Source organism: Spermophilus citellus (assembly GCF_964194105.1).
Source record: "Spermophilus citellus genome assembly, chromosome: 2".
Classification (NCBI taxonomy): Eukaryota; Metazoa; Chordata; class Mammalia; order Rodentia; family Sciuridae; genus Spermophilus; species Spermophilus citellus.
This window is the reverse complement of record NC_138183.1, coordinates 216,007,830-216,030,358: the sequence shown is the minus strand read 5'-3', so window position 1 is coordinate 216,030,358 and position 22,529 is coordinate 216,007,830. Positions and strand designations below refer to the sequence as shown.

Sequence of the window (22,529 nt, the reverse complement as noted above, 5' to 3'; positions counted from 1 at the left end):
ATTCCCAGCCCTATTTTGTATATTATTTAGAGACAGGGTCTCACTGAGTTCTTAGCACCTTGCTTTTGCTGAGGCTGGCTTTGAACTCAAGATCCTCCTTCTTCAGCCTCCCAAACCACTAGGATTTTAGATGTGCAACACTATTCCTAGCTATGGAGTTCAATTTTAATATTACCTGAACCACTTAAGATCTTGATATATTGGGCAAGTGATTTAATTCTTAAAGACTCAGTTTCTTATTTGTAAAATGAAGATTTGGGGGAGAGTGCATATGGTAACCTATTGGCATTGCTTAGCTGCCCTTTACTGAGAATAGAACTATATCCATCATACATTATGGCAGTGAAAATTCAATCCTGGAAAAGAAGAAAGATGCCCACTTTCCTAATTCAACCTGAACTTGTCAAGTCCTTGATGAAACCATTATTCTAGGGAGACATTCAGCTTTCTCTCAATCAGACTCAATATTGTTCTCTCTTACATTTTTTTTTCTAGAATAGGGGAATGACTAGATTTGAAAGTAATTCTCTGAGTTCAAAAGTAAAAAGTGAATTAATGCTAATAAAATAAATACTTTTTGAAACAAAAATATATATTTTTAAAAAAGGGGCGTTCTAAAAGAAAATGAGCCTGGGGAAAATATTGAGTTAACCTAGAGCTGAATGGTGGCACAAAATTGTTATCCTATGTTTACTAACAAACCTGTTATCCTTCACATAAATACTGTTACAGTCCTCAATATAGACAACAAGAACAAGGGGTGACTTATCACACACCAGAAAGCAGGCAAGGATTCTTTTTCTGATGCAACCAGTGACTTTAGAGTACAAAATGGAAAAGGTTAATGTTCAAAAATTCACACGCAAGCCATTTCACTTTTGTGCAGAATCATCAAAGCAATACTGCAAGTAGTAAAATACTGATGATGTTTGGTAGAACAAACGATTTTGTAAAACTGTGCTATCAGAGTGATGCATCAAAAGAAGACAATATTTATAACAAACACAACACAGGAAACAAAACTTAAAAGTCATAGTCAAAACAAATCACACACATTCGCATGCTACACAGCACATAGCAAACCCTTTTCTTGCTGAGTAGATTCTTTCTCAGAGAAATAGATGCAGAATAGTCACAGGCCTCCAAATCCTATAATTATCCAATAACACAATGATATTGACACAATTATGGCAAGCAAAACAGTGTGAAACTTAAAGTATTGCCCATCCCCCTTCTTTCCATCTCCCCAATCACCAAAATAAAGACAAATAAACAAATCTGTGTCAAAAAAGGTTAAATTGAAAATTTCTAAACTGGTATACCAATGTGTTAGATATAAATCTCATAAATAAAAGCATTACTAACTGAAAATCGGTTTATATTTTTAAAAATCTTAGAAACAAGTCTCATAAAAGCATCAGTGTCATGATATATACTGTTTTTAAGCTGAAAATAAGTCATAGATTTCTTAACTTAAGATGTAAAAATGAGCCACATGAAAACATTCAGCATAATTCTGGCAGTATAATATTTAAATTAACATTTTAAAAATTATTATATAGTGTCAGGAATATTATTGATTAATACGGTCACATAACTTCCACATCTCTTTGAAACTAAAAACAGAAACACTTACACATCTAAACACCTTTGGTTTTACTCCACAATTAAAAATTCATTTCTTTTAAAGTAATTATTGAGAGTCTATTTTGTATTTGATTAAGAAACTATAAACTTTTAAAATTCAAGAAAATATGCATAGTCATCATTTTAGCTTAAAGCACAAAATCCTAAACACCTTAAAGGCTTTTAATAAAGTTAATTATCAATCTTAATATATCAGATACATGAAAACAAAATTTCCAGGCATTAATTTGTATGTCAACAATGTTTGAACAGTAGGGGTCAGGGTGAGCATTACTTGTGGATCATAGGTTAGAATATGCTCCACAGTGTGAACAGAAATCTATGTTCTCTCTTAGAATTGCTGATTATGAAACAATTTCATAATCACAGGAAATGCAGTTTAACCTTTATAATATGCTGGTGTATAAAATTATGTGTCAATAAACAATTCCCTATGCAGGTTGGTCCAATTGTATTTAGCATAAATAGAATTAATCATTCATATTTTATATTACATGCCATAACTCTTTACTATCTGAAGTTTGTTAATAGAAAAGTGAAGAAAATAAAATTTCTAACTCTATTATTTTTTCTCTTTTGAATTATGAATATGAATTTTATTGGTATATACTATATATAAATATATACTATCATGTTCTTAGTATATATTTTTTCCTCATATTCTTAAGTGGTTTCATGAATATTATTTTTTATTAGAATCTATTGATGACTATAATTTGTTTAATGTCAACTATCAGAACTGTTTATTTTTAATTTGTTTCAATGGACATTTTGGTGCCTATCTCCTCTTTTCTTCAGATAAGGTTTTAGAAATAGAACACTTTAAAAGTTTATAAACATGTCTGAGGTCTTTGATGTGTAACATTAAACTCCCCTAAGAGAAGGACTACCAATTCCCAATTTTTTCATCAGTTCATAGAAGATCCTGTTTTCCTACACACTCACCAACACCAAATACCTAATTTTCTTAATTTTGCTAATTTTTCATAGTTTATAATTCCATTTACCTTATCACTAAGATGTCCAACATTTTCACACCTTAGGTGGATTTCTGCAAGCCTGACCCCTGTCCATGTTCTTATTGGCTCATTTCTAAAACACTATTCGGGGTATAGTTAACTTACAACCTAAGAACGGACATTTCAGAGGAAAAATTATCGTTCAAAACTGTCATGTAAAAAAATTATAGATGATAAATTGCAGTGTATATACTGTACGTGATTGTATGTGGTACAGGAAGATATCTGCCAACAATCATATCTACAAGAAGCAAGAGATGTATGTGCCATCAGTGGCTGCAGACACTCCTGTTCTTCCCTAACACCATTTCCCCCACCCACGGAGCCTTCATGTTATTAGCTGTGTGGGAAGAGAAAAGGTCGAGTTGTGAATTACAATCTTCTCCCAAATAATTGTACAGAAAAGCACTGCTGCAAAGGGTAGCATATCAGTTGCCACCATGATAAGGATGCTTTATGCAGGCAAAGACTTTGAAGAGCAGAAAACAGAAGCCTTTTCACACATACTCAGTACAGAGATCTACTTTATCATTCATTCAAACACATTCCCCCCCCCCTTCATCAGGGGCATCTTTTCATTTGATTTGCGGTTTTAAACATTAGGACACAAAGAATGTTCTTCATCTGGTGAGTCATTGAAATGAAATCTTAAGGTAAGAAGAAAAAAAAAAAAACTTGCCCTAAATTCCCTTTCAAAAGTGAAGTGTGAAAAGACATCAAGCAGAGTACACAGTGTTATTGTGTAGGAAAGTCAATTCTGCAACTACAGAGTTCAAGGCCAGCAGCCACCGCTCAATCACTTCCTCACCCACAGTGAATAATAAGAAAAATCCAAGGAGAAAGGATTCCACTTGGGAAAATGGAATTTCTCATTGTCGTTCCTCTTGATTATCATTAACATCTATGGGCACAGCTGTTTCCTTTCTCTGACTAATCCTAAAGTCAATGCTATAATATCGGCCCCCTCCTTCTGTATCCCAGGGCCTATTATACATCACCTCATGTCCTTATCAGAGAAGGAGAAATTTCAAATTTATCTTTTAATTTAGTAGCAAACTGCAGCCTTATTTCTTGATTTAGTTTGGAACTGAAAAGATTAAAAATGATTTTCAATTTTAAAAGCATTGAAATTTTGGTTTTAATAGCCTTCTGGGATATTTAAATACAATTTAATTTTAAGTTATAAGCTAAGTCATAGAAGAGAATCAAAACTGAATACTTTAGTGGACAAATACTCAAGACTTTATATAGATTACATATATATATATATATATATATATATATATATATATATATATATTTCTTTATATAATATTAGTTTGTTTGTCAAACATAGTAAATAAGTAAAGCAGTGTCAAAATTCTTCTTGACATAACTATACATGCTACAAAGTATAAATTTACCTACCAAGGTGATCCTAGAATTTGCTTTAGGCTTTGTAGCAACAGAATAGAGTATTAAATTGGACTTTAAAAAGTCACCAGCAGTGCAAGATACTGGGACAGGAGGATCACAACTTCAAAGCCAGCCTCAGTAATGGCAAGGCATAAGCAACTCAGTGAGACCATGTCTCTAAATAAAATACAAATAGAGCCACCTAGCTCAAAATAGAGCTAGGTGGCTCTATTTTATATTTTATAGTGGCTCAGTGGTTGAGAGTCCCTGAGTTCAAAGCTAGTACCAAAAAAAGAAAAAAAAAGATTATCAAATTAAAAAATGCAAATAAATAAACACTAGAACCTTGGACTATAGAAATATTTCCAAAAGAGAAAATTTAGGATTAGACTGATTGTTCTGTCTGAAAATTTATATTAATTCAAGTAACATCATAACTCATGGATTATGAGACAAGGTCATGTTTACATTTATAGCTCTCTGTAACTCACTTGATTTATAGTAATAAATGGAAAAATGCTTATTTAATAAAAAACTTGTAAAATAAACAAACTAATTAATATTAAAATAAAGGAATTTTTCCTCGTATGGCAATTCTTTGTCAAATTGGAGCTCTCCAGAATTTCATACCATGACATTAATTGTCCACATACTCAGTGCAGAACATATTGAGTATATTCTTTGTGACTGAGACTTGGAGATGCATATGTATATGTGTGTGTTTATATGTGTGTGTGTGTATACATGTATATGTATATCACATACATGTATATCACACATGTGATATACATATATACATAGATATGTGATACACAAATATGTGCCATATATTTCAATTTCTTTTATTTTACATGTTGAAATAGTAACACTCAAAGTCCAATTATTTAATAAGCATTCAAGCTGCACACTATTGTGTATGGCACACTACTGTGCAATTATTTTGGTTCATATTTCTTTCAGGTCTAAAATGTTCTCCCAATCTCAGCTTAATTCAATGCTAATATTTGGTATTATAAGATTTTGTAAATTATGTTTTTGTAAAACTTCAGGCAAAAGAACCAGAGTTTTCTTTTTCCTTTAACCAAATGTTGTCTTTCTTTACTTAGTTCCACTTTACTAAAGAGGTATTTTAATTCTGATATTCTCCATATTAGAGTTACCATGCAGAAGAGCCCATACAGGAGGTTGGAATATTCAATTGCAGGGTATTGGGTATGTTGAAACACTAAATAGTCCAATCATGGGCTTTCTTCAACAAAAATGCAAAAGCTCACTCTTTGATCTGGAAATAGACTTGCCAAAATTCATTAAGGAAAAAACCAACAATCTAGTAAGTGCCTTTTATTTCATTATGTTTGATTATTTTCATATCCTCCTTTCATTATTTTTATTATTTTAATATCCTCCTTTCATACTTGATTTCTATCTCTCTAGAAAAAATAAACAGACAAATGTATAAACTAACAAACTTCAATTCCCACAAAAATAGAGCTGATGGCAGACACAAAGTTTTCATATTTCATCAAGGAGAAAGGAAAACGTTTTCATGGCTGGATAATACATACCTACCCCTCTGACCCAACTAGAGCCTCATAGTAAAATGTAGTCCTGTGCTTTCAAACACTGACCAAGTTTGCATTAATTGCTCACATTCTTAGATTGAAAGGATTATGCCACATCTGTTTCTATTCTTTTATCCATAAGGTAAGCAATAGTAAAAAGACATATATATTTTTCCACAAATATAGTGGGACAAGTTCACAAGAGATCTACAAGTTTACAGCAAACTCATATTTTTAAAGATAAAAATATGTGTAATTCCATCATACAGCAAAAAAGGATTAATATCTACTAAGACAAAAACAATTTATATATGGTATCAACTAAATTTATGAAGGCAATACATACCCAGACCTTCAGATTCAAATAGACATGTTTCATCCACACCTAAATTTCGGCACCAGGATAAGAAATTTGCTGTATTATCTCGGGCAAAAAAGGAGCCTGAGGGTGCACTGGCTTTGCATGGAATCTTCTTCAATGGCAGACTCTGAAAAAATAAAGAAATTTCACTCTGGTGGAATATCTGGCAAAGTCATCACTATAACAAATTAAAAACATGTTTACATTTTCAAGAAAATGCTTTGGCATGACCTCACATCAAAAAATGGGTTTATTGGGCTGGGGATGTGGCTCAAGTGGTAGCATGCTTGCCTGGCATGCGTGCGGCCCGGGTTCGATCCTCAACACCACATACAAACAAAGATGTTGTGTCTGCCGAAAACTAAATACATAATTAAATAAATTCTCTCTCTCTCTCTCTCTCTCTCTCTCTCTCTCTCTCTCTCTCTCTCTCTCTCTTTAAAAAAAAATGGGTTTATGGAGAATTACAGAAAAGGAAATGTAATGCTCATGACACTTACCTGGCATTAAGACACATGAAAACTCTACTCCTGCAAGCACAAACCCTTGCCTTTTTAGTACTTTGTGGGAAATGTGTGTAAGTCTATTTCTTGGCTCGGATTGCTTCCCTATTTCTTCTTGTTCTTTGCTTGTTTGTTTTGCCTTCTTTTTCATAAAAGTATTCTGTCAGTATTTTTCACAAACTATTTATAAATGTTTTCATTACTTGTGAAACAACACAAAGGTTGTAAATGAAAATCATGTATGCATGTAAATTTATATATACACCTGTATGTATTCTTATGTGTATACATACAAATATATCATAAAAATTTCCCACGAATTATAAAGTCATAAGACAGTATCAAAATTTATCTAGAGGGGGCTGGGGTTGTGGCTCACTGGTCAAGTGCTTGCCTAGCATGAGTGAAGCACTGAATTGGATCACCAGCACCACATGAAAAGACTAAATAAATAAAATAAAGGTATTGTGTCCATCTATAACTAAAAATATTAAAAGAAAACATCTAGAAGTGTTCACACTGGTACTAAGAGAGGCATTTACTAAAATCTTTTAAAAAATAACATCGTACAGTATTTCTTCCAAATTATTGACTTTAGATCCATAGAATACAGCTTCACTCTATAAAATAAAGATAATTCTCATTTGAACTATGCTTTTTGACATTGAAGAATACAATTTATATTTCGCATTGTTTCATTCTTGAGATAAGAACACTCTTAATCATGGATGTGATCCTGGACGAATATTCTTATTAACAGTCTCTTATAAGATTTTCACCAGGAAATCACCCTTGGCACTGTGCTAAGAGTCATAGTTATGTTTTCTTTAACAGGATACAACCAGTTTCCAGGGCACTGCATGAAGCCATAAAAAGTGATTCTATGTGATGCATAAGATTGAGTTAAGTGTTTGGATAAACTGAGCTACACAGAGCCTTACCTCAAAGAGCAAAATGATAAAGGGTGAAGGAATAATTCATACTTTAAATAATTCATACACTTATTGTGTCCCTTATTTACTGGGGACATGTAAATGTAATAAACAACTCAAGATTATTAAATTCATAAACAAGAATGGCTATAAAAATTTTAATAGTGGCCTAAGTAGATTGGTGAAATTCTCTTTACATCCAATTGTTACCAGAGTTCTTCATGCTCAACAATTTTGAAACAACAGAACAAAAATATTCCATTACCATATTTCTCAAAGGCTGTAGCTGTTTAACCTCAAAGATCCATCTCTTTTTTTGCAGAATAAATTTGATTTTGTTAGATAAAATCAAAGTTTTGACAGGGATATGCAAACATTTATACAGATACACACTTTAGGCACAATAGTTATACAAACTATAGATGGTGTTGCCTATAGAATAATCTCCTTAACAGATGTGGTCCAGGTTTTCAAAGAAATGCTTGTTATACAAGTTGCAAAATTAACCATAAAGAACACATCATGTCTCTTCCAAAGTATTTTGAAAATCAATTAGTATTTTAATTTGAAAGTGAAAGACATCTCTTTAAATCTAGCAATTTACTTCTAATATGTTATACAGATATAATGGCATTAGTTCTTAAAACACATGTACAAGTATAGTTCTTACAATACTGATTGACTAGAAAAAAATAGAATATGTCAAGAGAGGGATGGTAGATAATATATACAAATACAATGGAACTCTATGTAATCATTTAAAAGGAAAAGACAAATAACTCTACCTGTACTGAACCACAAACATATTCAAGTATACTCTTAAAGCAGTATCAAATTTGCAAACAGATATGTGTACATGTATACACAAATAAATGACCATGTACAAAGTCCAAATCCTTATAAATATGTTGTACTTTATACTTATAAACACATAGAGATATACATATATATGCATACATATATAGTTATTATAGACTATAAACATTACTATCAAACCAAATAGGAATCAAATTGATGTTAATTACCTTTGAGGAAAGGATTGATTGATACATAGAGAATCACTTCTTATTTTATATAATCCTAAAAAAAGTAGTAGGATTTTGATTGTCTTATATTTTATCAATATTTTCAAACAAACAATAAAACCAAGATGGATTAATTATTTCCACCAAAACATTATTTCAATAAAAGGATTTTCCCCAAAATATTCCAAGAATTGCCTATAAAGCTGTCTCATAATGTGAATAAAGCAATAAAGATGAATTTTAAAATAACATAAATAAATCCAAACACTGAGCTATTTTAACATCAACTTCCTATATCCCTGGCATGGGGGTGGGGGGCAAGATTTTGAAACTATTTCAAATCAGTGAATGTGTTTACATACAAGAGCTATGTTCTAAGAATTAATACTTGACATAAGTAAGGTCTGCTAAAGGGAATTAGATGCATGATGTATGTGGAAAAAAGGAATGCTATATTCATATTGCTCTGAGGAAGCAAGAGATTGATCTGACACTTAATTTACTAAGGGGCTAATTTTAGAGAATACTCACAGGGAACATGTTCTCAAAAATTGTTTAACCTACTCTTTAAGAAGTTTCAAGGACAAGCACCAAGGGGAAAAAAATGAAAGCATTTTCCCCCTACAAGTTTGAAGTCTTTACAAAACCATCTACATATCATATTCCAAAATCTAAATATTTACTTAAAATCCAATGCAATCATATTTAAAGACCATTTATTTTATTAGGACCAATAAAATTAAAGCTGGCTATATCAGTATTTCATAACTCAGGAATTTCCAATGCAGAAGAAGTCAGTATTGATCTAATTACATGGCATTCAGGTGATTCATGGAATACTTTAGTGCTTCTGTATCAATGAAATATTAGAAAAGATTAAACTAGGAATAGAATGTTCCAATCTTCATCTAGTTGAAACAACTTTCTGGAAGAATTTTTAAGTCACCTTCACTAGTCAAAATGACTGGTGAACCTTCACACATAGAATCTATAGAGTGCATTACACTGAAGTTGGAATAAGGATTGCTCACAGTCAGAGAGCACCAGTGCACAGCTTATAAGACCCGATGTTCTTTTTTTTTTTTTTTTTGGTACTGGGGAATGAACCCAGGGGCACCTCACTACGGATCCACATCCGAGCCCTTTTTTTTTTTTCTTATATACATTTTATCTAGAGACAGGGTCCCACTAAATTGCTTAGTGCCCAAGTTGCTGAGGCTAACTTTGAACTTGCAATCGTCCTGCCTCACCTTCCTGAGCCCCTGGGATTACAGGCTTGCACCACCAGGTCAGGCAGGACCCGATAGTCTTCCTGGTTGTATAGCAACCAAAAGCCCATGAGACAAGAGTCTTTCCAAAGTTTTGGAGAAAAATTCTTGATTTCCCTTGAATTAAAGAACAAATGATTCAATACTAGTAGCATTCAAAACATTTGAAACTAAAAAATATTTTTAGATGACTTACACAAAGATATTTGTTATGTTTTAGAGACTTTCTGTTCTGTGATTTTTTAACTTGTAAATTTCTCTTAGTTCCCATGACAATCTTGGAAGAACATCCAACCCTGTAATCTTTTCTTTCCTAATAAAGATTAAATTAAAGCAAAAAGATCTATGGAATGAAATCAACTTTTCATCTTCCAAAGAAAATCTTGGGAAGAGCAGATTTAGAATACAAAACTGCCTTTAGGAATTTTAGAAACATATACTCAAATAGCTGAGTAATTGACAGTTATGGACAAGAATATCTTAGATGCAAAAACAAAAGAAAACAACAACAAAACCCTACCAAACCTATGGCTTTCAAAGAGAGTCTGCATGTGTAGAATACCTGATATGTCTTAAATATTCTCTGAAGAATTCCTATAGCAATGGAATTTAATCCACTGCATCTCAGGAAAATTACTTGCTAGGGCTTTGGAGTCCAATTACTTGAGTTAATACTTAGCTATATCATCTCTGTGCTGTGATATCTCATGCAAGTTATTTGAAGTCTGTGTCTCAGTCTTCTCTTTTATAATTTAATTCTGTGACAATAAGTCTTCAGTAACTACTATCCACTAACATTGTTACCAGTGCAAGTAAAAACATATCAAGTTACCTATGATTCCTTTTCTCATATTTTCTTGTAAACATTTTAATTGTTCATTATGGTTGCAAGAATTCAGAAAAAGACTGGCAAACAATGGATTTCTTCACACATCCATCCTAAATTTAAACTGAGCTTCTGGAACAGTTTTCTAGTACTGAATAGTTTTCTGTGATAACTAATGCATTAAATTCTATTGAGCATTTGAACTATAGTGAGTGTGGCTAGTGAATTAACTATTAATTTTGCTTTATTTTAATCTAATTAAATTTTAATAGTCATATGTGGTTTCCAGCCCTCATACTAGATAGCACATTCATAATGTGGAAAATAAAATCATTACTTGGAGTTTTATAGTCTACTATTTGACTACTTGACTAGTTCCTCTGTGTGTAATAACTGAGGTAGACAAGTGTGCTGGTCACTTATGAAGACTCTGCTTATTGGTGTAGTGTGCAGAATTGTTATGTCCTGGTTATGGTGTCATAGTTGTAATTAGCTTCAAAAAGACAGTAGTGACTAATTTATTTTTCACTCATATAATAATCTACATCTGGAGAACTAGGATCTTATTTAACATTATGGTACCTCTTTGACAAACAGGTGATTTATGCACTTGAGAGACTTGATTTGCTGTGTGAAACTTATGGTAGGTTCAGGAAGAAGGGAACCAGTGCTATAAGGGCCTACCATTCTCTGGGAACACACAAACCTAGTTCAGATAGTTTATCCTCTTGAATTCACAAAACACCATATCACAAGTTAAGTAAATACAACTATGTTCATTTTTCATCTAAACAAACTGGGCTTACACAGAGTTCAAATCAAAGCATTCCATCTTTATATCCATACACTTTTAACTACTCCAAGATAGCTCACTGGAGCCTTAAATTTAATATACTTTAACATTTGATTTATTTCACAAATATTTGGCCAAGTAACCTTAAGACAAAGAATTATGTCTGTCATCTATTCAAGCTTTGTGGGGAGGGGGGGAAGACCAAGAAAATGGCATCTTTAATTCCTCTATATTGTGAATGGAAAATTTAATACTGGTACTTTAAATAATTCATTCTTCACAAAAATTTAAGACACACACTCCCCTTGATCACATCAAGTAGACATTTCAGATATAAAACAGTGGAAGGCCTGGTACTTGCCAAGAACTAATATCTTTCCTTTCCAAAGGGCATATAGAATGTACTGTTCAAATATGCAGGCAATAAAGTCACACTTTCCATCACGAAAATAATGTTTCCATCTGTATCCCATGCTGCCTTGAGCTTCACTATATATTTTATTGAAAAATAATCTCATTCAGTAAAATTATTTCATTCGAACATTCACAGTACCAAGGTGTCTAACTCTAAATACCAAGAGTCTTTAGAGAAGATGAAAATACATTCTCTAAAATCAAAATTATATACATTTTTTAAGGTAAGTAAAAATGAAATCTTCCTAGTATCCTAGCCTTCTCAGGACTCTACAATAAGACCTTATGCCTCAAGCAGTGAGATATGGTTTAGTACAGCAGTAACTGGATGTACTAAGCTTGAATTCCAAGTGGACCTCCTCCTTTTTCCCTTTCCAGGATAAATTCCACATTATAGATATCAAGTCTTATATCAAAATATTAATATAATTTTCATGCTGTGATATTATAACAGTACTCATATCATAAAAAAAGAAATATGATAAATGGCTTCTTACAGAATTTTGGTGTACCTTTCTCCCCCCCCCCAAATTATGAGGATCCTCACTTAAATAACAGAGTTAGCAAATAAGTAAAGCATTTTGAATTATTTGAAAGAATTTCTGGCATGTTATAAAATTATGTTAGAAGTGTGAGGTAGACAGGTGTGCTGGTCACTTACGAAGACTCTGCTTATGAAGACCAAATGAAAACCAAGTCTAGTTCTCAAACTTCAGGTGTAAAAGAGGGGGGTAGACAATAAAAGTTACTATGTAAATGAGTTGAAATTTTACATTTACTGAAAAACTTGCCCAGAGTGTTTATAGCACATTTATTCATAATTACTAACACTTGAAGGTAACCAAGAAGGACATCAGCAGGTGAATGGGTAAATAAAGTGGCATGGCAAGATAAGAAAATATTCAGTAATAAAAAGAAATAAACTATCAAGCCATGAAAAGACACAGAGGAAACTTAAATGTATATTACTAAGTGGAAGAAGTCAATCCAAAAATGCTACATAATGGATGCCTCCACTTGTTTAACAAACTGGAAAAAGCAAAACTAAGAAGACAGGATGTATAACCAATGTGATCCTGTAATCTGTACACGTGGAAAAATGAGAATTCATACCTTCTTTGAAGCAAATGTATGATATGTCAAGATCATTGTATTGTCTTGAACAACTAATAAAAAAAAAGAAAAAAAAATCAGGGGAAAGCAGAGCAGGAGGTATTACAAGGCTGAACACAGGATTTTAAGGTCAGTGAAACCATACTATATGACGCTGTACTACTGGATACAGCCATGCATTTGTCAAAACTCAGAATGTTTAACATGAAGAGTGAACTCTAGTGTAAACTGTGTTCTTTGGGTGATAATGATGTGTTAATGTAGGCTCATGGGCTGTAACAAATGTACCATTCTGGTGTACTTTCCACTCAGTTTTAATGGAAAACTGAAAGTTCTCTAACATTTGGAATCTAAAAGAGTCAAACTCCGAAAAATAGGGAGTGGTATAGTTTTTCCCAGGGGCTGGATAAATGAGGGTTGAGAATGGGGAGATCTAGGCTTAAGGGTACAAAGTTTTAGAAATGAGTTATGTAGAATCCACCATATATCATGAGAACTGTAATTAATTATAGTGTATTACACTGAAAATAACCAAGAGGATAGTTCTTACATGTTCTCATCCCAAAAAGTGATGTGGTGAACATATTAATTATATTGATTTTATAATTCACTATGTATGCGTATATTAAAATGTTATGTTGTACACCACAGATACACACTTTTTTGTTACTTATAAGTTAGTAGAGCTGAAAAAAATAAAGTCTATAAAAAGTTCCCATGTCATTAACAGTTGTTTAAGAAGCATTAAATGCTTCACAAAGGAAAACATGTAGTTTTATACAGCCTGAAAACAAATACCTTCCTTTTGTTTTTAAATATTTTGTGCTCAATTTTTATATACATCAATATGGTGATCACTATCCAAATGCTCTGGTACTATAAAAAACTTCTGTTCTCCCAACTTACTGTTTATACTTAAATAGAGAAAGATGAGGTTCCAGGACTCTCGTTCTATATTTTAAGATCCAATTAACTGGCGGGTCTATCTAAAATTATTAATAGAAATTTAATATGATTCAATTCAAATAATAATTATTAAATTACAACTCTGTGCCAGTTGTAACCCTGGCACTAGAAAATGAAAGGCAAAAAAGATAGGGCCAATGTTCCTTTTTAGCAACTCTCCATGTCTTGTCTTTAAGACAGAAAAATCATATCATTTTGTAAGAATTATAGCAGAACTTAAGCTGTGGTTTAAATTTAGTTCTTTTGAAACTTAAGGGATCAGTATGGAAAGTCTTGGAAAGGAACAGCTTCTTATAAAACTGAAGGATCTCCTGTGCTTACAAAAAGGATAGGGAATTGGGAAAGTGAAACATTCCACAGGCTTGAGCAAGCCTGGGAGTTAGGAATGAGTACAGGGTGCATGTGGACAGGATGAGAGTAGAATGTAGACCAAGACAGACTAGCAAAGGGTCTTTCATGCTTCCTTCGTAAACATCACTAAAATTGGAATCTCTACTGGGGTTAATGAACTTAAAGGCTCACAAGAGGCTAGGCAGATGAAACAAGAGAATGAAGTGGCTAGCTGCAGGGGACTGTGAGGAGTAGAGATGACTGCACACACCTGAATAGGTCACTCCATGTCCTGGAGGGGCACCTTATTCATTTGTGGTTGCCCATAGAGAAATACAATCCCAATATTGTGGGGTCTTCTCCTTTTTCAGAAAAATTAGGAAATCCATGTGAAAATTGATTGGTTTTGAACAATTGCGTATAGAGGAAGAGCCATGCCATTGCCAGTTTGCAATCTGAATATTCATTTCACAAAGTAATAAAAGGTTTTCATATTTTAAGCCAAGAAGTAACTCAATCATATATGATGTTTGGAAAAATACTCCTGTCATCATTGTCAGGAATGGACTGGAGGAAAAATTGTATTAAATAATTCTATAATTTATTTCTCTCTTGCCGCCTCTATATTGGGGAACTTTCAAATCACAGAAATAGGAGAAAGACTGGAAGAGTGAAATATGAAATGGAATACAAATGATTTCTCAGAGAAGGGCATGCATTTTGAATGCCAGGTGTGATAATCCCTTAGATTATCAATAATATTAATAGTAATTTCAATTTATTAATTAATTATAGTAGATCAACCAAATCGATGAGAGTTTAAAAACTGTTTTTGAGTATATATCATTAATTTTCTGTGTCCCTTCCATAATGAGGGAATTACCTTAAGGAAGTAGGCTAGAAAATTCTTTTAAAATATATCTTGAATTTTCATTTCCAACAAAGCCTTCACATTTTAAGATGTGCTAATTGATAATTATTGTCAACAAATTTTGAGTTTACAGAGTCACTAATTCTAATGCTTTAGTTAAAGCTACTTTTGTTGTTATTATACTGGCAATTGAAACCAAGAGCACTCTACAACTGAGCTGCATCCTTAGACCCCTTATTTTATTTTAGCTAACCTCCAACTTGTGATCTTCCTGTGTCACCCTCCTAAATTACTGGGAGTGCAGGCATACACCACAATTCCTGGCTAGTTAAAGCTAATTTTTGTATAATATTCAACAAAGGAATACAATTTTGAAAATTGTCTTATGAATGGATCCCACAAAACCCAATGTATTTTCAGATCCAATAAATTCTGTTGTTGTTTGTGCTGTTATCATTTTTGTTAACTTTGCTGTAGTGCATAATATTTTGGGGCATACTGTGAGTACAAATCAATCTGCAGATGATGACCATTATGGTTTATATTGAGGAGTGCTCCAAGAGCTCATGGGTTAGACAAAGTGAGAATTTTCAGAGCTGAATTGATTAGATGATGAGAGTTGTAACCCAATCAATGGACTAATCCCCTGAGATGAATCCACTGATAGGAATAAATTGGATGGTAACTAAAGGCAAGTAGAGTATGGCTGGAGGAGATAGATCACTGGGGGTGTACTGATGGGGTATATATACTATCCCTGGTGAGTGAAGCTCTCAGTTTCCTGGTGCCATGTCCTGGGCTGCTTTCCTCTGCCATAGTCTTCTGCCATGATGTGCTGCCTAACCCCAGACCAAGAGCTATCAAGACAGACATCTATGGACTGAGACCTCTGAAACTGTGGGCGTCAAATACACTTTTCCTCCTCTACATGTTCTCTTAGTCACAGTAGTGGAAATAGGACCTATAACAGTTAATCAATTTAGCTTTTAGTACTACAGGTCCAATATTTACAATGTTTTAAGAATTAAACAAGATGTTCTAGAAAGTACTTAGTATCAATCCTCAATATTACTTATCTTTATTAATAATAATTTTTATTAAGAAAATGTATACTTTTGTTACAAATCCCTTGATGAGGGTAAAATATTAGTTACATAGTCATCTCAGTAGTTACTATAATAAATTCACACATATGTAGGAAAACATAAAAATTTATAACAAGTTCTTTATATTTGTATTGTGAATTAATTACCATTTTTTGGGCTCCATTTTCTGATATTTCCCATTATCATTCTGTATGTTCATCTATGATTTTCACACTCAGAATGGTATTTTCCTTATCAGAATGGGGATTCCAAAAGGAAAATTCAATTGTTTCTCCTGCTTAAAAATTTTCAGTGACTTCCAACTGCTTGTAGAAACAGGACAAAGCTTTTTATAACATGGTTCCATAGTTTATATTAGCTTAGGTCCTACTTGCAGACAGTTTTATCTGGCTCTAAGTTCCTCTCTGTGATAAAACCACTGTTCTCTTTCATTCTCTCCAGGTTGTCTCCCACCACATGATCCTTACAGATAACTGTGCTCTCTGCCTTTCCCATACTTCTTTGTCCAAATAACTCAGGTCCCAGGTTAAGGATCACACAAATCATGTTCCCTTACACTTCCTTTCAATTGGTAAAATCCACATTGTTCCAGTGTTCCCAGCTACCATGCTCCTGAATATGAGTCATTGAATAGTGATTTTTCTCTCCCTCCAGGCTGTATAAGTTTCATGAGGAATAGAACAGCTCCTGATTTTGTTCATCATTTTATCCCCAGCACCTAGCATAACTCCTAAGAAATAGTAGTTAAAGAATATTTGTCAAATATATAAAATACGAGTATAGACAAAACATACATTCCCTCCAGCAAGGGGCAGCAGATGGAAGGATATGAGCATCATATCTGGAGACAGACTGTCTGGTTCTGAACCCCCAGTTTTCACTCATTAATTGTGTGATATCGGCAAGTTAACCCAGCATCGTCTGTGAAAGGGCATAATCACAGTGTCAGCACCACAGGGTTGCTGTGAACATTATTAGCTTACACAGGAAGTTCTTGAAATACAGCCTGCCATATAGTAAAGTTTAAATATGTGTTAGAAAACTGAAACAAAGAAAAGTTGACGAATTGAAATAAAATTCATTGCGAGGCTATAAAATCCTTGGGGATTTTTAATGATCACTGAAACACATAAGCATAATCTTTAAAATACCTACAATTTCCACCTAACTATCATGTGATCCAGGATACCTCTCAAGTCATTACAACCCTTCCCCCAAAACCCAAATTTCCTTGTTTTAGTTTTCTCTGCTCATCATTGATGATATCTTTACCCTTTCAGTTTGTGGCCATTAAGTTACCAATTTAGCTCATTGCCATTTTCCAGCAAATGTCTCTTCAATTATACCCAGCCCTTTCCAAAACAGTACCAAATCCTTACCCCAAACCTTTTAAAATCACATCTTCAAACAAATGTAGAAACTTCCCAAAATATTCCTCCAAACATTTGTCCAGTCTCAAATCCCTCTAACCCAATCTACACATCACCATCAGATTAATCTTTCTTAATTGAGTGCTCTCATTTTCCACCTCATTGTCTATAAAACAAAGACTAAATGCTTAAGTCTTACAGGAATGAGACTCCTCAGCTTCCCCGGCTTCTCCACTCTGTAAGCCAATCACATTGTTATATTTACTAATCCTAGAATATGCTTGTATTTTTTTCAGTTTTAATGTTTAGTCACCACCATTTTATGTTTCATTTGCTAGAAATATCTGTTCATCTATGTAAGATGATTCAAATTCCAACTGATTGTAGGCAAATTTCCCCAAGTGCTCAAATCAATTGACTTGTTTCCTGAATGCCTATGGAATCTGCTGGTGTTAGAGCTTAGATATGAAGCTTCTGTGTTAGGCAATGAAGCGATATTTACAGGTGAATAGATTAGATTATGAGAGCTCTTACCTCATCAGTGGATTAGTGCATCAGATGAATTAAATAATGTGAATGAACTACTAGGTTCATTCATATTAGTTGCTATAGGTGGGTGGGGCATGGCTAGAGAAAATAGGTCACTGGGGGTATTCCCTTCACGAGTAATACCGCTTGTTCTCTCTTTCCTCTGCCATGCCCATTTGCCATTATGTTCTGCCTTGCCTTAGGCCCAGAGCAATGGAGTCAACTGAGACCTCCAAAACTGTGAGCCCAATTTTTTTATCCTATAAATTATTTTTGTCAGGTATTCTGGTCACACAGTGACACCAAAATGACTAACATAAATGGTGTGTCTACTTAGATGTGGGTTAAATCTAAAGATGCTTTTGACTTACTTTTTAAAAAAGGATTTATCATCGGAGTTTACAACTTTAATATATTTTAAGTATCATGTTAAGGTGAATTCAAGGTTGTCTTTGGAGTACTCTGTTACTCATTTGCTTACGTGAGGATATAACACACCTGTGCCCAGTAGCACCTGAGTTTTCCCCAATCAGTTCTCTGTCTTTCCAATTGCAAAATTAAGCACTGCCATTTATCCATTTCTACAGGTAGTAAACCCTGGATAAAGACCCATTTGATCTAATTCATCAATGAGGGCTGCCAAGTCCACCTAGACTCAATAAAACTAAAAGCCATCTACTTCTTTCCAGGTTCACTGCCAGCACCCTAAAACTAAGTGGCCATTATCTTTCAACTGACCTGGAAGATAATTTCCTACCTGTGGTCCTCAATTCCATCTTCACTTCTTCTTTCTATACTTTCTCTGCACCACAAATGTCATCTTTTCACAAGATTCTATCATACTTTTAAAAAGTTTTTTAAAAGTTTCATTGGCATAAGGTTCTTAGGATAAAAGGCAATATCCAGCAAGCCTTAGCTCTACCTCATCTCTTGACACATTACATACTCAACTTCAGAAACACTTCTTTCCTTTATTTTCTCAAAATAATAACATACTTTCACATTCAAGGGTTTCAGATGTGCTCTTTAACATATTGAAACATTCTGTGTTCACTCTCTAGTTAGCTAATTCCTATTCCTGCTTCAGAAGAATATAAAATATCCTTTCCAAAAGATGAAGTTATGTCCTCCTCTTAAAACATGGATTGTCACATATTTATATGTCACAGTTGAAATTCATTGTTTGTTTAATTAGTACCTTAATATAATTCTTCCCTGCAAGTTTATAAAGAGCAGAGATCTCATCAGCATGCCATATTTTCCCCTATATATTTTAAGTCTGTAATAAATATCTGTTGAATAATCGAATGTCAACAATATAATGTATGCTATGGATACAAAAAAATTTAGAACTACTGGTATCCTATACACCATTTATTTAGCATTAACCTTTGATATCTATATTTTATGTTTGTGATTTATTTTTAATTAAAATGTAAGCTCTTTGAGAGAAGATAGCAGTGCTTTATTCTTTTTTATTTATCAGTATCCTATACATAATTGGCTCTTAATAAATGCTTATTATTTACAAAGCACTATTTTAAAAAATGCTTTATATAGTTTGTTCACTCATGGAAAGCCTTTGCCAAAAGATGATGCTTGAGCAGAGACCTGAGGGGAGTGAGGAGCTAGTCATACACATATCAGAGGAATGAATATTCTCAGAAAATAGAAAAGCACTTGTAAATGCCCGTGAGAAGAAGAACTTTCCTGCTAAATTCAAAGGACATTCAGAACCCAGCATCCCTAAAGCAAACTAGAGTGTGTGTGGGGGTTGGAGGGGGTCATAGGAAATGAGATCAGATAGACAGCAGGGAACAGAACATGAAGGGCCTGCAGGCTGTGGTACAGACTTTGACTTCTTATCCCAGCAAGTCAAGAGTCCACTGGAGAAATCAAACAAATGACATGATGTGACTTCAGTTTAAAAAAAAAAAAATGATCTGGTGATCTAATCAATGTTTGCCTAGCAGAGAGGAAGTACTTAGAAATGTTTGCTTTATTATCACATTGCATCACCTGGCATTAGAGTCAAGAAAAATGATACGATACCTACTTTTCAATCTTTAAACAAAATCAAAAATAGTAAAAGAGAATATAGAATAACATGTGGTCTGTTTCCTTATCCCTTGTCCAAAAGGATAAGATTGAGTGAACCTTATCCAAAATTCAAAAATGCTTAGGGCTACAAGTGTTTCAGAGTACAGATTTTTCCAGATTTCAGAATATTTGCATATACAAAACGAGATATCTTGGGAGAGGGGACCCAAATCTAAATAAGAAATTCATTTATGTCTCATATACAATTTATACTCATAGTCTGAAGGTATGTTTATACAATATTTTGGGGATTGTGATCCATCATCACATGAAGTTAGGTGTAGAATGTTCCATTGGTACATCATGTGAACGCCCAAAAAAGTTCCAATTTGGAAGCACTTCAGATTTTTCAAGTTAGGGAAGCTCAACCCTTATGTTTTTATATATATTCCACACATATTAATTATTATAGGTAAAAATGTTTCTTGCTTTCATTCTTCCATAGCACCCCTTTTACTCTAGAGAAATCTGTCTGAAGTTTGCATGTTTGACAATTCTCCTTACTACGTTGAGTTCATCTGCAACACTGAGGACTTGTTCTGGGAGGATTCTGAATTTGATATGAGCAAAGAATCATCTTTATTTTCACTAGCATCTAAGTGAAGCTTAATAATTCTTCATTTATAATTGTAGACAAAAAGCACAATGGTTTATCAAGATACAGTGTTGAAGTTTTTCTTATACATTACAAATACTGCAGATAACTGAAAATATTGGGTTTACTCTCTTCTCAACTTTAAAATTAATACAGTGTTTATAAAAATGCTGTCAGATTAATTTTTAAAAGCAAATATATTTCTTTATTTTTAGTTTGTGTTTTAATGTTTATATTTAATATTGTAAAGATTATTTATACTTCATAGTCTATTTCAATAAAATTGGTCTGCTTTATGTTGTGTTTGTAATCTCACAGGTGATATTTCATATATTTAAAAAGAATGTAAGGGATTCACAGGCTTTGCCCAACTGCCAGCAAGAGTATACACAAAAAACGAGTGAGTTATTCCTGATCTGGAAGGATCTATGTTTATTAACCTTCACATCCTTCATAAAACCTATGAATTTATTAAGTTGGTTCATCCCCATTTTAAGTTTCTTTTCTTTCTTTACATATCAAAGGGTTAAATCTTAAGAACTGATTGAGCTACTTTTGTTATTTTCCCCACTTTGGCTTTAAGATATGCAAATTCCCATAGGATCTATTTCTTATTTGGAGTAATAATGCTAGCAAGGCATCCAATAGAGAAGTAGCCTGTGCTGGTGTGAAATTAGACATGACCAGCAAAGTAACATAAACACAAAACATACTAGATGGCTTCATGCATGGTATGTAATGCATTTTCAAACTGCTAAGGGAAACAATAGAAGCCATTCATATAGTGATCCCCTAAAAACTTAAGACACAGCCAAAGAGCCCTATACCCTGTAAATTCAATTATCTCATCTAAAATACATTATGCCATTACTCTGTAATGTAGCAGTATCATATACCTTGGACCACACACACACAAATATAGTACTTACATGTTAAATTACCTAGCAATCCTCATTTTTAAATGAAAAACCATTCCTTCCCTCTCATTTTCAGTCCCTTTAAAAAAGGCTCTTATTATAAAAATTTTAATGTTCACCTTTAAGGAATAGCATGCATATTCATTATTAATTTGTTCAAATGACTTCAATTTCTCCAAAGCATTTCATAACAGTTCATTTTAAAAGAATTAATTTCCCATTTTGCATATGGTGAGAGTGACTTTTCTTGACATAGTATTCTACATTCACAGTGCTTTGAAAGCAGTGACCACAATTAGTGCTATCAAATATCATGAAAATAGTTCCCCAGTTAGACTCCTTTTACAATCCTCTCTTGCCTGTGAGCCTGCATGTGGTTAAGGCAGGATGTGAGCCCTTAAGCGGGAGAGATGATGTCATCGTGGAATAATTCAGGTTCACATTCAAGTTCAAGGAACACAATTCTGCTTTTGCTGGGAAGTCATGTAGATAAGGAATGTTTGAGTGTGTGGACATGTACCTGTGTGTGCATCCCTTTCTCAATCAGAATTCATTTGAACTTTTTAATGTTTTCTGGAATTTTAACCTAACATGTTTTATTTTAATCTTATAAAGCATGATTTTAACATAACCGTTATTTACACCACCAAACAATAGCTTATGGTTTGAGCTTGGGAAAGGTAAAAGCAGTTTTGAAGGAGAACTGTCAACAGATTCACATGAACTTGTAGCCACGGAAATCTATGAAAATTTCTAGGTTAGAATTTGCCAACTGCTCTTTCTCCTTCTCTCCCCCTGTCTCTCTTGGGTCAGTGATCCTGTCAGAATACAAAATAGAGCTAGCAATACTTCCCTTCTCATCTCCTAGCACAGAGGCCTCACCAGAAG

General features: G+C 33.5%; 1 protein-coding gene across 3 annotated transcripts in view; it reads right to left on the bottom strand.

The window, feature by feature from the left end:
* The window catches only part of GAS2 (growth arrest specific 2), a 365,744-nt gene that overhangs the window by 312,787 nt on the left and 30,428 nt on the right, over nucleotides 1-22,529 (bottom strand). For all 3 annotated transcript variants that reach the window (XM_081275817.1, XM_081275815.1, XM_081275816.1), the window contains exon 4: nucleotides 5,970-6,111. In XM_081275817.1, coding sequence (XP_081131943.1) covers nucleotides 5,970-6,111 — 142 coding nt within the window. The remainder of the gene's footprint in view (nucleotides 1-5,969; nucleotides 6,112-22,529) is intronic.